This window comes from Lepidochelys kempii, chromosome 2 (assembly GCF_965140265.1).
Source record: "Lepidochelys kempii isolate rLepKem1 chromosome 2, rLepKem1.hap2, whole genome shotgun sequence".
Taxonomy (NCBI): Eukaryota; Metazoa; Chordata; order Testudines; family Cheloniidae; genus Lepidochelys; species Lepidochelys kempii.
In genome coordinates, this window is record NC_133257.1 from 75,969,852 (window position 1) to 75,983,917 (window position 14,066).

The 14,066-nt window shown below is 46.1% G+C and overlaps 1 protein-coding gene across 1 annotated transcript in view; it reads left to right on the plus strand.

Moving 5' to 3' along the window:
* Window positions 1–7,856: 7,856 nt before the first annotated feature.
* The window catches only part of CCDC178 (coiled-coil domain containing 178), a 357,941-nt gene continuing 351,731 nt past the window's right edge, over window positions 7,857–14,066 (plus strand). Inside the window, 2 exon segments of the mRNA XM_073331282.1 lie at window positions 7,857–8,111; window positions 8,113–8,122. Coding sequence (XP_073187383.1) covers window positions 7,872–8,111; window positions 8,113–8,122 — 250 coding nt within the window. The 5' untranslated portion in view covers window positions 7,857–7,871.

Here is a 14,066-nt window from a genome sequence, read left to right on the forward strand (position 1 = left end):
GGGTCCCCTCCTAGAATGGCATACAGCTGATCATAGAAGCGGTATGTAAGGGGCTCTGACCTGGAGTGACCGTTTGCCTCCTTTGTCTTTTGGTAGGCTTGCCTGAGCTCCTTAACATTCACGTGGCACTGCTGTGTGTCCCTGTTGTAGCCTCTCTCCACCATGCCCTGTGCGATTTTGGCATACATATTAGCATTTCTTTTTGTTCGGAGTTCGGCTGCACAGATTCTTCTCCCCATACAGCAATCAGATCCAGTGTCTCCCTTTAGGTTCATCCTGGAGCCCATTTGTGATTCTGGGGGGACTGCATGGTCACCTGTGCTGCTGAGCTCGCCACGCTGACCAAACAGGAAATGAAATTCAAAAGTTCCTGGGGTTTTCCTGTGTACCTGGCAAGTGCATCAGAGTTCAAAGTGCTGTCCAGAGTGGTCACTTTGGAGCACTCTGGGTTAGCTCCTGGAGGCCAACACCGCCGAATTGCGTCTGCACTATCCCAAATTCAACCCAGCAAGGTCGATTTTAGCGCTACTCCCCTCGCCGGGGAGGAGTACAGAAGTCGATTTTAAGAGTCCTTTAGGTCGATGGAACGGGGTTGGTTGTGTAGACGCATTCATTTTAAAAATCGACCTCATGCAGCTAAATTCAACCTAACCCCATAGTGTAGACCAGGGTAGAGTTATACTTACCAATGGATTACCAAATTTCAAAGAATTAGAATACAATAAAATGAATAAACATTCCTATTCTCACTGTTTTCAAGATGTGTACAAATATCTATTTTCTGTTTTAATGTCAACACAATTCTCTTATGCTTCTCACCTTTGCTTTTCATTGGTATTTTGGATGCCATAATGGTACGGTGATGTTGATACTTTATCATAAACACAGGACAATACACTGAGTAATAAACTGTCCAATCACAATGGCAGATACAAACAGAAAGACCAGCATTCAGCTCTTCTTGGCTAACTCAAGCCTAGTCCGACTGCTCTTGGAAATACTCAGGTCCCAAATAGCTTTGGCATCAGTCCTGGCTACTAGATTGAAGATTTGTATTGATAGATATCAGAAATGCCAGTTTCTAGAGCTTTCCGATTGCTAAAAGGACAGAACACAGCTTTTACTGTATGTGAAAAGCTGTAGTAATTAATTACCCTGACCTCATAGACATTAAGGTCAGAAGGGACCATTATGATCATCTAGTCTGACCTCCTGCACAATGCAGGCCATAGAATCTCACCCACCCACTCCTGCAGATAAACCTCTCACCTATGTCTGAGCTATTGAAGTCCTCTAATCATGGTTTAAAGACTTCAAGGTGCAGAGAATCCTCCAGCAAGTGACCTGTGCACCATGCTGCGGAGGAAGGCGAAAACCCCCCAGGGCCTCTTCCAATCTGCCCTGGAGGAAAATTCCTTTCCGACCCCAAATATGGCAATCAGCTGAACCCTGAGCACGTGGGCAAGATTCACCAGCCAGATACACAGGAGAGAATTCTCTGTAGTAACTCAGATTCCACCCCATTTAACATCCCATCACTCGCTACTGGGCCTATTTACCATGAAGAGTTAAAGATCAATTAATTGCCAAAATCATGTTATCCCATCATACCATCTCCTCCATAAACTCCTGCCAAAAGCAGCAAAGAACAGGTGAGAAATGTTGTAAACCTTCCTCTGACATGCTGACTAATTATTTCTTTTAGAATGTTGAAAATGATATTTGTGTTTGCTCAGTTTCAACTTCTGTATGAGGAAAAGGAGTGAGATACATGGCTTTTCCATTTTTGCTTAAAGTACTAATAAAACCTATTTATGTATTGCAAGGACATTAGGAAAGACCTGAGTCAGTGCCATTTCCTATCGAATGAAGAATTAGCCCACTCCAGGAGTCCAAATCCTTCTCGACCGCTTAGAAATTGGCACAAGATTCCCCCCCCCCCCCGCCCACACCCCAATTTATATTTAGCAACTTTGGTGCAAAATGCTGTGAAAGACACTGCAAATAAGGCAAAGCTAGAAGAATAAGCTACATGATTTTGGACTTGAATGAAGTGTGAAGAGATGATTTTGAGAGCATTGCGGGAACATACTCAAGATTACAAGTGCTTGGACTAGAATTTAGTTATTACCCTTTTCTTCACATATACATTTTTGATGTGCACTGTGATTATTATTAAATCCTACTTAATCTGTGACTGAATAAAAGTGTCAAGAAAGGTGCAGGCAGGTGTTATTCCCACTTCTTTTCAAAACAGGTTGGCATGCAATTTAGTATTCCAGTCCTATTCTGGTCACTTATAGGAACTTGTCTGTTGAGTGTGTGATGGGACAAATATTCAGTCAACTTTATTGTCACTTGTGACCCCAGCAGAATTTTAATGTACTGTAGGTTTCCACATGTGAAAGGCTTGGGCACTAACCTACTGTGCCACTTAGTCTCCAAGGCACTGCTTCTGTCAATTAGTATTTCTGTCTAAATCTTGCAGTTAGGTTAAAGGGCAAGTAAGCAAAGTGTACTGAGATAGCAGAATAAAAAAAGACAAATGACATGGCATATTAACAATCAAGTGACACTTATTTCCAGCCTCCAGATTATAAATGAAAATAATGTGGAAAAAGCCTTGACAGCTGCTGTCCAACATCTTGAAACAATGACATGACTTCTACTATAAATTCTCCTTTTGGGGGTTTGCAACTTGCTCATAACAATTTAATTCTGGGGTGAAACATGGCATATAAACTGTCAGTGTAGGAGTAAATGTTTAAAGTTTAATTTTTTTGCAGTATTTAATTGGATTTGTTTTAGCTTCTTACACTAGGCAAACAAATGTGTTCATGTTTGATCTGCTAAACTCCAGAAGGAAAATGGCTAACTTTTAAAACTTGGACATTTTAGGCATTTATCCCATATAGGGTTGCCAACTTTCTAATAGTATAAAAACCAAACACCCTTGCCCTGCCCCTTCCCGAAAACCACACCTCTTCCCACCCCTTTTCACTCCATCCCCCCTCCCTCTGTAGCTTGCTTTCCCCCAACCCCCACCCTCATGCACTTTCACAGGTTTGGGGCAAGGGGTTGTGGTGTGGGAAGGGATGAGGGCTCCAGCTGGGGATGTGGGCTCTGGGGTGGGGCTGGGGGGGGGAGCTCAGGAGGGGGCTCTGGGATGGGGCTGAGGGTTTCGGAGTGCAGGAGGGGGCTCAGGGCTGGGGCAGGGTGTTATGGTGCGGGGGAGGGGGTGGTTGGGGTATGGGCTCTGGGCGGGTGGTGCTTACCGCAGACGGTTCCCGGCCAATGGGAGCTGCAGAGCCAGTGCTCAGGGTGGGGGCAGCGTGCAGAGCCCCTTGACCCCTGCGCCTAGGAGCCAGACATGCTGGCTGCTTCCGGGAGCCACGGAGCCAGGGAAGGCAGGGAGCCTGCCTTAGCCCTGTTGCGCCACTGACCAGACTTTAAGCAGGCTGGTCAGCAGTACTGACTGGAGCCACCAGGGTCCCTTTTTGGCTGGGCGTTCTGGTTCAAAAACAGATGCCCAGCAACCCTAATACCATATGTTTGACTTTGTTTTGAAGATAATTAAATTTGAAAATTGACAGCTAAATAGGTAAATTACACTTAGTCATGTTTTTAATTGTAATTCAGACTATAAATTATAGTAATATTTTACATTCTATTAGCAGCAAGTTTTACAGGCAATTGAATATAAGATATCGCAGTTACTGCAAAGAGTGTCATGCAACTGGGGCTCTGTTGGAAGTCACAATCATGTATCTTTGGTCTAACTTAGGAGGTGCATGTAGAATTTAAGAAATATAGAAACTCAATGCTCTGAAAACTAAATAATGTAGGCATAGCCACTTTTAAATTCATCACAATTTGATGCAGGGATCATATAACTATGGGCATGATCCTGCAACTGGACATGTTTAAGTGGACTTCTGCAACTGTGCAGAGCTCCATTGACTTCAATCTCTGTAAGACTGCAAAGATCCACCATGTGGATCTGATTGCAGGACCAGGGCCCCCATGTTTTGAGCATAGCACCTCAGAAGTCAAAGGCTAACGTCAATTCTAATGTAGACAAAATTTAAATGTTGAAAAAACAAGGTTCCACAAAACCAAAGATTTGTTTCTGGTGGGGTCCCATGGGGATTGGTGCTTGCCCTATGCTGTTTAACATTTTTTTCTATGACCCGAAATAATAAATACATAAAATAATCACTGATAAAGTTTGCCAATGACACAAAAATTGGAGGAGCGGTAAATAATGAAGAGGACACGTCACTGATACAGAGCGATCTGGATTGGTTGGTAAACTGGGTGAAAGCAAACACTTTGCATTTTAATATGGTTAAATGTAAATGTTCACATCTAGGAACAAAGACTGTAGGCCATACTTGCTCTATTACTTACTCTATTCTGGGAAGCAGTGACTCAGAAAAAGATTTGGGTGTCGTGATGGATAATCAACTGAACATAAACTCCCAGTGCAACACTGGCCAAAAGGGCTAATGTGATCCTTAGCTGCATAAACAGGGGAATCTCAAGCAGGAATAGAGAGGTTATTTTATCTCTGCATTTGGCACTGGTGTGACTGCTACTGGAATACTGTGTTCAGTTCTGGTGTCCACAATTCAAGAAGGGGTGGGCATGGAGGGCAAAAGAGGCACACAAAGAGGTCCTGTCATGGGGGGTAAATGGGGGGATTGGGAGAAGGATGGGCACAAAGCCCCTGGCAAGTGGTGGGGTGGGGAATAGGAAGCCTTGGTATGGGGAGGAAGAATGGGGGACATTCTGAACCCCTGGCAGGATGAGAATGGGGGGACCTCAAGAGAGTACCTGAAATGGGGGTGGGGGAAGAGGACAGAAGGGTGGCACAAAGGAAGCTTATAAGGGAAGTGGGAAAAATGGAGGGATGAAAGGAGCCCCAGGTGTGTGCAATAAGCTCACCTACACAAGATATCAAGTGGGTGACACCCCTTGCAGTATAACATCTCTATTCATACTCTCAATATTCCCATTTATACATCCAAGCATCACATTAGTTCTTTTGACTGCAGTGCCTCACTGAGAGCTCATGTTCAGCTGATTATCCATCATGACCCCTGTGATAGTTTGCCTCCCCCTCCTTCAGGGTGCCATCTGATGTACTGGGGTACCACTGAGCCTACCAGTTCCACCAGTCTGGGTTACCTTACAGTGCCCTGCTGAGCTAGGCCCTCAAGCCTCCTCCAGCACACACGCAGGTAGGACCACACCCAGCTGCAGAAACACCCAGACACTGAGATCAGCTCTGTGTGGGAATTGCCCAGCACACAATAGTACACCCCCTCTGGAGTGTAAAGCCAAAATTGTCTTGCACTGCACAGAAAATTGTGCAGCATAAGTTTATGAAATTCACTCCCTCCCTCAACGTGGAGGAAGATATGATTGCATTTTGTCTGGTGGGCATTCCCCAAGTGCAAACTCTTTTGTAATTGATACATAGTCCATATTCCTAACTGTAGATACAGAAATGATACATGCATACAAATAGGATAATCATATTCAGTACATCATAGCCTTTCCAATGATACCTCACATGACCCATCTTGCATAAACTACATCTTAGATATGCCATATTTATATCATATTTTATGAAGAATATGGGGAGTAGCATCACAACCCCCAAGTCCTTTCCAGAGTCACTGCTTCCCAAGATGTAGTCCCCCACCTGTAAGTATGGTCTGTATTCTTTGTTCATAGATGTATAATTTTACATCTGATCATATTTAAATGCATATTGTTTGCTTGTGCCCAATTTACCAGGCCATCCATATTGCTCTGTATCAGTGACCGCTCCATGGGTGGCACGTATAATAGGCTGGGGAACGCTGTGCCTCCCCAAACAGCTCTGCATGGCCCCGCCCCCGAGACCCTCTCCTGCTTACAGCTAGTTGGCCCCAGCCCAGGCAGGCTGCTCCAAGTTCCAGAAAGCCTGCTGGGGCTAGACTCTGGAGCTAGGGCGGCTGGAACTTGGGGTGGCTGGGGCCATGCCGCCCAATGCTCCAGGGCTGGACATGCTGGGGCTGCACCACCCAGTGCTCTGGGGCTGGAGCACCCACTGCCTATCTAGTGCTCCAGAGCTGGGGAGTGCATTACACCCGCCTGCCTGATGCTCTAGAAGGTTAAGGATACTACATCCCCACTCTTAAGTTCTTAACCCAAACTTTTAAGTTCATCAAAATAGACTTTAACGGGAGCAGAGTTAAACCAGAATTTAGCACTTTTAGAAATCCCCTTCACTACCTCTACAAACCAGAATAGATCATGTTTAACAATATAAAGTGTTATAAACAACATAGGCAAGGAAACAAAGTTGCCTACATTATTTGTAAATTAATTTGCCAGCGTTACCAACTCTCACAATTTTATTCTAAGTCTCACAATATTTGATATTTTCTTAAAAGTTGAAGCTTCAGGAGTCATGTGAGTACACAAAACACTCTTTTTTTTTTTTTTTAAAGCAGATTTCTAGCCTCATAGTTGTGGCAAAAAAGCTTGAAACCACAAACCCTAAAAGCTGAAGAACCAGGGGGCAAATAAAAAGGACTCAAAATATATTATTTTTTAAATCTCATGATTTTTAAATCAATCTGTTGAATTGCAGGGGCTCATGATTTTTTGATCATTTGTGGAGGCAGTATTACTGTGCATGTTTAAAATTAATTCTGTTTCAGTATCGCAAAGATAACATTAATCTCTTTCTTTTCCTGGAGCACCAAGTTTTACACACACTCTGCTATTTGGAAAGGCTGTGCATTGGCGGCACAGAAGGCAAGGGAGGGAAACAAACATGCACAGTGACAAGCGGGTGATAGAAAGCATGTGTGCAAAATGCTGGACAGAGAGATGTAAAATAACAGTATTTAGTACTTGCACAGTATAGTGCTTTACAGCCCTGGAATTCTAAGTGCCTTACAAAGACTGTAATGATACTGTGGGTCAGTATCATTATCCCCAGATGAAAAATCTGACAGCCCCAGAGATCAGTGGCAGAACTAGGAAGAGAACCCAGGAGTCCTGATGCCTTGGCTGGTGCTAGGGTTGCCAGGCGTCCGGTTTTCGATCAGAATGCCTGGCTGAAAAGGGCCACTGGCGGCTCCAGCTGGCACCGCCCACCGGGCCATTAAAAGTCTGGTTGGCGGAGCAATGGGGGCCCAGGGCTAAGGCAGGCTCCCGGCCTGCCCTGGCTCCGTGTGGGTCCCGGAAGCAGCCGCCAGGTCCCTGTGGTCCGTAGGGGCATGGGTGGCCAGGGAAGCGCCGTGCGCCGCCCTTGCCCCCGAGTGCTGGCTCCGCAGCTCCCCTTAGCCAGGAACCACCACCAATGGGAGCTGCAGGGGCAGCAGGAGCCCGCACCCCAACCTCCTGCCCCAGCCCTGAGCCCCCTCCTGCATCCCAACCCCCCCATCCCAGCCCCACCGCAGAGCCTGCACCTCCAGCTGGAGCCCTCACCCCTCCCCACCCCAACCCCTTGCCCCAGCCCCCTCCTGCACCCCAGGGCCGAGGAGAAGGCACGAGGCAGGGGTGTTTGGTTTTGTGGGACTAGAAAGTTGGCAACCCTAGCTGGGGCAGGTTGGTGGAGAGGAGTTTGAGGCCCTAGTACCTCCTGTTGGCCCCCCCGCCTTGGCTGGCTACATCCCGCAGCCGCCCCCCAGGACAAGAGGTAGCCGGGCAAGCTGGACGGGCAGGGACGAGAACCCGCATGGGGACAGTGCCGGGAGCCCCCTCCCGGGCCCCGCAGGAGTGGGGTGACAACAACTGTCCGGCTCGGCCGAAGGAAGGGCGGCCCGGCGCTGTGCAGCCAATGACCCCGCGGCTCAGCGCTCAGGGACATGGGGCTGGGCCGCCCCGGGCACGGGGGCGGGGGGGCCGCCTCCTGGCAAGGGGAGGGGGATTTGCAGACGCTCCCTAGCTGCCCGCCCTCGCGCGGGAGGGGGCTGCCGTTGCCTGGAGACGGGACTAACGAACTCCGAGAGGAGAATCCAACGCCCCCAACCGCCACGGGGGCGGCGGGAACCGTCCGCAGCCCGGGAGCGGGCGGGGTCCTGCCCTGCTCTGCCTGGCCGCGGGGCGGACGCAGCACGTGAGTAGCGGGGACTGGGCGGGGCCGGGCGGATCCCTGAGCAGAGAGTGGCGGCCGCGGGCCTCAGGCGGCTGCGGACGAGGCAGCACCGTGTGACCAGCCCTCTGGCCTCCGCGTGGGGGACTTGTCTGGGCTGGGGGGTGACTCCCCGTGGAGCTGTTCGAGCGTGGCCGCAGGCAGGCTCCGCTCCTCGGTCTCCCGCGCCGCGTCCCTCTCTCCTAGACAGTCTCCTCTCCTTCCTCGCTAGGCCAGCACTGCCTCCGCCTTGCACCCCCGCCCCATTGCTGTGTCCTCACTCTGCCCCGCCTCCCTCCTGCCCCTCAGTGCTGTACCTGGCCTGTTGCTTCTACCCCCTAGCTCTGCATGCAACCCCCCTTCCCCCAGCCAGGCTCTGCTGCTCCTCCCCTCCTCCAGCGCTGCACCCACCCCCCTGCTTCTCCTGCCAGGCTTGTACTCCCCATCCTCCCCCTCTGCTGGATAACCTCTGCTCCCATCCCCCAGCACTGCTCCTGCCCTACTGCTTCTACCCTGCTTTGTCACACCTGAACCCCTCCTTTGAATCAGGCTCTGCACCCACCCCACTGCTCTATCCCAGCTCTGCAGCCCTTCATTCCCCTAGGCTGGGAGTCCTGTCCAGTCCTATGATTCTATGATCCCCATTTCTGGTCAGGAAAAAAATGAGTGTAGAGACTATAGTTAGGTTTGAAGTAAAGTGTCTCTCTCACCTTGTACACAGAGGGGGCTTTCAAAGTGGAGTTAAATGGGAGAGGAAGAACAGGGCATGACTGGCAGCAATGGCAGACCACTGCTTGGGGATGGACTTTGATCTCAGTCTCTCATCACAGACCTGGGTAGGCAGTTCTGAAACAAGCCCCCAAGGAAAGAGTCAGAGTGTGAATGTCTCCCCTTGAAGGAATTGGAAGTCCCAGGGCTCCTGTTGCTTGGGGGGTCCTGTAGTAGACTGTGTAACATTTTTCTTGGTTTGGGTGGGACAGAGCACTTCCCTCCCTTATTTTGGTATCTGGATTCATCTGCCTTAAGTAGTTGCTGGAGTTTGGGGTCTTTCATAGTAGATAAAATTTGTAAAAGTATATTTTTGACAATCCTAAACCCGAACATTTAACTTCCCTTTGTACTTAATATCCAATTTTACTAGTATTTAAAGTGACTTAAATGTCATAGTAAATTATTTTTATTGACTTTTATAGTTTGCCTATCATGTAGGGCTTAGGGGTAGGAATAGAAAATAGAAACAGTTTTTTATTGGAAAAAAAGCATACGCGCCAAGTTAGGGTATTGCATAATTTTACATAACATTTCTAGACCTTCTGCCTTAACAGTATGAGCAAGAAACAATATTGAATACTGATAACATTATGCCTCTTTTAAGCTCACCATTCTTTACTTCCTAAGGGCTTGTCTACACAAAATGTTACTTCCAAAGTGGCTTGTCTACCACTTTAACTATATTGATATAATCAAAACATTATTATTATACTGGTAGTTATACCAGTATATGAAGGTGCTTTTTACTGTTATAGCTATTGACTCACGGGAGGGAGATGGAGTATTATACCAGGATAACTATATTGTTTAATCAACCCCTAATCAACATAATTGTACCAGTACAAAAAATGGTGTGTACAACAAGCCTAAGTATTGAACTCTTTTTATTATGTGTCTGAATTATGTTGTCTTTGATTTAGTATATAGGCTCCTTTTGGCATTGACTTTTTTTGTATAGTACCAAAAATCCATTAGTGCTCAGTATAAGTACAGGTTTCAGAGTAACAGCCGTGTCAGTCTCTATTCAAGCCTAAGTTAATTGTATCCAATTTGCAAATGAATTCCAATTCAACAGTTTCTCGCTGGAGTCTGGATTTGAAGTTTTTTTGTTGTAATATAGCAACTTTCATGTCTGTAATCGCGTGACCAGAGAGATTGAAGTGTTCTCTGACTGGTTAATGAATGTTATAATTCTTGACATCTGATTTGTGTCCATTTATTCTTTTACGGAGAGACTGTCCAGTTTGACCAATGTACATGGCAGAGGGGCATTGCTGGCACATGATGGCATATATCACATTGGTGGATGTGCAGGTGAGGGCACCCATAGCAGTGCCGCTGATCTGAAGGTAAACATTGTCCCCAAATGTAAAATAGTTATGGGTAAGGACAAAGTCACAAAGTTCAGCCACCAGGTTCAGATCAGCGGCACTGCTATGGGTACCCGCTTGGCCCCACAGTATGCCAACATTTTTATGGCTGACTTAGAACAATGCTTCCTCAGCTCTCGTCCTTTAACGCCCCTACTCTACTTGCGCTATATTGATGACATCTTCATCATCTGGACCCATGGAAAAGAAGCCCTTGAGGAATTCCACCATGATTTCAACAATTTCCATCCCACCATCAACCTCAGCCTGGTCCAGTCCACAGAAGAGATCCACTTCCTGGACACTACAGTGCTAATAAACGATGGTCACATAAACACCACCCTATACCGGAAACCTACTGACCGCTATTCCTACCTACATGCCTCCAGCTTTCACCCTGACCACACCACACGATCCATCGTCTACAGCCAAGCTCTGCGATACAACCGCATTTGCTCCAACCCCTCAGACAGAGACAAACACCTACAAGATCTCTCTCAAGCATTCTTACAACTACAATACCCACCTGCGGAAGTGAAGAAACAGATTGATAGAGCCAGAAGAGTTCCCAGAGGTCACCTACTACAGGACAGGCCTAACAAAGAAAATAACAGAACGCCACTAGCCGTCACCTTCAGCCCCCAACTAAACCCCTCCAATGCATTATTAAGGATCTACAACCTATCCTGAAGGATGACCCAACACTCTCACAAATTTTGGGAGACAGGCCCGTCCTTGCCTACAGACAGCCCCCCAACCTGAAGCAAATACTCACTAGCAACTACATACCACACAACAGAACCACTAACCCAGGAACCTATCCTTGCAACAAAGCCCGTTGCCAACTGTGCCCACATATCTATTCAGGGGACACCATCACAGGGCCTAATAACATCAGCCACATTAGCAGAGGCTCGTTCACCTGCACATCCACCAATGTGATATATGCCATCATGTGCCAGCAATGCCCCTCTGCCATGTACATTGGTCAAACTGGACAGTCTCTCCGTAAAAGAATAAATGGACACAAATCAGATGTCAAGAATTATAACATTCATAAACCAGTCGGAGAACACTTCAATCTCTCTGGTCACGCGATTACAGACATGAAAGTTGCTATATTACAACAAAAAAACTTCAAATCCAGACTCCAGTGAGAGACTGCTGAATTGGAATTCATTTGCAAATTGGGTACAATTAACTTAGGCTTGAATAGAGACTGGGAGTGGCTAAGTCATTATGCAAGGTAACCTATTTCCCCTTGTTTTTTCCTACCCTCCACCCCCCTCCAGACGTTCTTGTTAAACCCTGGATTTTTGCTGGAAATAGCCCACCTTGATTATCATACACATTGTAAGGAGAGTGATCACTTTAGATAAGCTATTACCAGCAGGAGAGTGGGGTGGGAGGAGGTATTTTTTCATGCTTTGTGTGTGTATAAAAATATCTTCTACACTTTCCACAGTATGCATCCGATGAAGTGAGCTGTAGCTCACAAAAGCTTATGCTCAAATAAATTGGTTAGTCTCTAAGGTGCCACAAGGTCTCCTTTTCTTTTTGCGAATACAGACTAACACGGCTGTTACTCTGAAACAGTGGTAGCCGTGTTAGTCTGTATCAGGAAAAAAAACGAGGAGACCTTGTGGCACCTTAGAGACTAACCAGTTTATTTGGGCATAAGCTTTCCTGGGCTAGAACCCACTTCATCAGACCCACTTCTGAAGTGGTTTCTCCAATACTAATTTCTCCCTACTGTTACACACACCTTGTCAACTGTCTGTAATGTGCCACTCTCTTATCATTTCAAAAGTTATTTCTTTTCCCTTGGTATCCTGCTGTTAGTTGATTTATATTGTTAGACTGCTTAACACTTGGTAAAGCAACCCACATCCTTTCATGTATTTATACCTGCTCCTGTATCTTTTACTTCATACGTCTGATGAAGTGGGTTCTAGCCCACGAAAGCTTATGCCCAAATAAACTGGTTAGTCTCTAAGGTGCCACAAGGTCTCCTAGTTTTTTTTCCTGATACAGACTAACACGGCTACCACTGTTTCAGAGTAACAGCCGTGTATCTTTTACTTCATACGTCTGATGAAGTGGGTTCTAGCCCACGAAAGCTTATGCCCAAATAAATTGGATAGTTTCTAAGGTCCCCCAAGGACTTCTTGTTTTTTTCCCCCTAGACCTGAAGAAGATCCCTGTGTGGCTTGAAAGCTTGTCTCTCTTACAACAGAAGTTGGTTCAATAAAAAATATCTCATCCATCTTGCTCCCCTATCCTCTAAGACAGGGGTGGGCAAACTTTTTGGCCCGAGGGCCACATCTCAGTGGGAATGCAGGGCCATGAATGTAGGGCTGGGGCAGGGGTCTGGGAGTGGGAGTGGGGTGTAGGAGGGGGCTCAGGGCAGGGGGTTCAGGTGCAGGAGGGGATGTGGAGTGTGGGAGAGGCCTCAGGGCAGGGGGTTGGGGTGCAGGAGGGGTTTGGGGTGCAGGCTCTGGCCTGGCGCTGCTTACCTTGAGCGGCTCCAGAGTGGCAGTGGGGCTAAGGCAGGCTCCCTGCCTGCCCTGGCCCTGCATCGCTCCTGGAAGTGGCTGGCACCACATCTGGGGCGGCAGAGGGCTCCGTACTTGCCTCTGGGTACCTCCCCTGAAGCTCCCATTGGCCATGGTTCCCTGTTCCGGCCTGTGGGCTGTAGTTTGCCCACCCCTGCTCTAAGAATATAATTTAATGGCAGTCAAATAATACTGTGCTCCTACATTAGTTGTACTGAACAGTGTGAGTTACTCTCTACCCTACTCTGGATCATGAAGCAAAAGCCAGTCTCATAATTTAGTTTTTTTTTTTTATTTTCTAATGTAACAATTTTATAGAGTATCAGGAAATAATTAGCTTCTGAGATCTGAACACTGCTACAAAATATTCATGTTCAGCTGGAGTCAGAAATATGTTTATAGTTATCCAACACAGATGTGGTCTTTGGCAACGGATATTCAATTAAAGTATAACACACAGAGATGCAACTTCATACTGTTTAGTAGTGTAATCTTTTCCTTTTTTGTTTTTAAAATAACTTGTGTTCCTGCCAAACTTTTATCTCATTTAATTTTTGTAATTTTTGCAGCTAAACTCAAGTAAGTATAACACATGTAAAAATAAGATATGGTTCTCTAACAAGTTGTGCCTATTCTTTCAAACCATATAGAAGTTTTAAAATACAAAATAAAATTAAAATGGGAAATTAAAGTAGAGATGGCTCTGTATTATTGATTTGTGTATTTAAAACAGTATTATATTGTACATATTCTGCAATGATCATGCTTCATTCAGAACTAGAAAACAATACTGGTATCTTCGTAAAAGGGAAACATGGACTTATAATATTCTTGAAAAGAGCTATTTTTGTCTTAACAACAAACATATTTTTTTAGATCTAAATCCTGCAAAGATATGTGCAGGTGCTTAACTTAAAGTTCAATGGGATGACTTATTTATTTAATGGGACTACTCCTATATTTAAAGTTAAGCAAGTTACTAAGTGTTTGCAAGATCAGTGCCTCAAAGTGAAATCTTGCTTTATAGAATAAATAGGTCTGTAAATATTGTCCTTCATTCACTTTTTGAGGGACAATCAGATTAGGAGGATTTTAGCCTTTCAGCATACCACAGCAAGGCCAGTTGTGGCTAGGAACTACTTTTAGCCAAGTATAACACCACACATACTCTTTAAATAACACCTAAAGCACCAGGTGAAAACATTGAAGTTTAATATGAAAAAATTAGAAGAT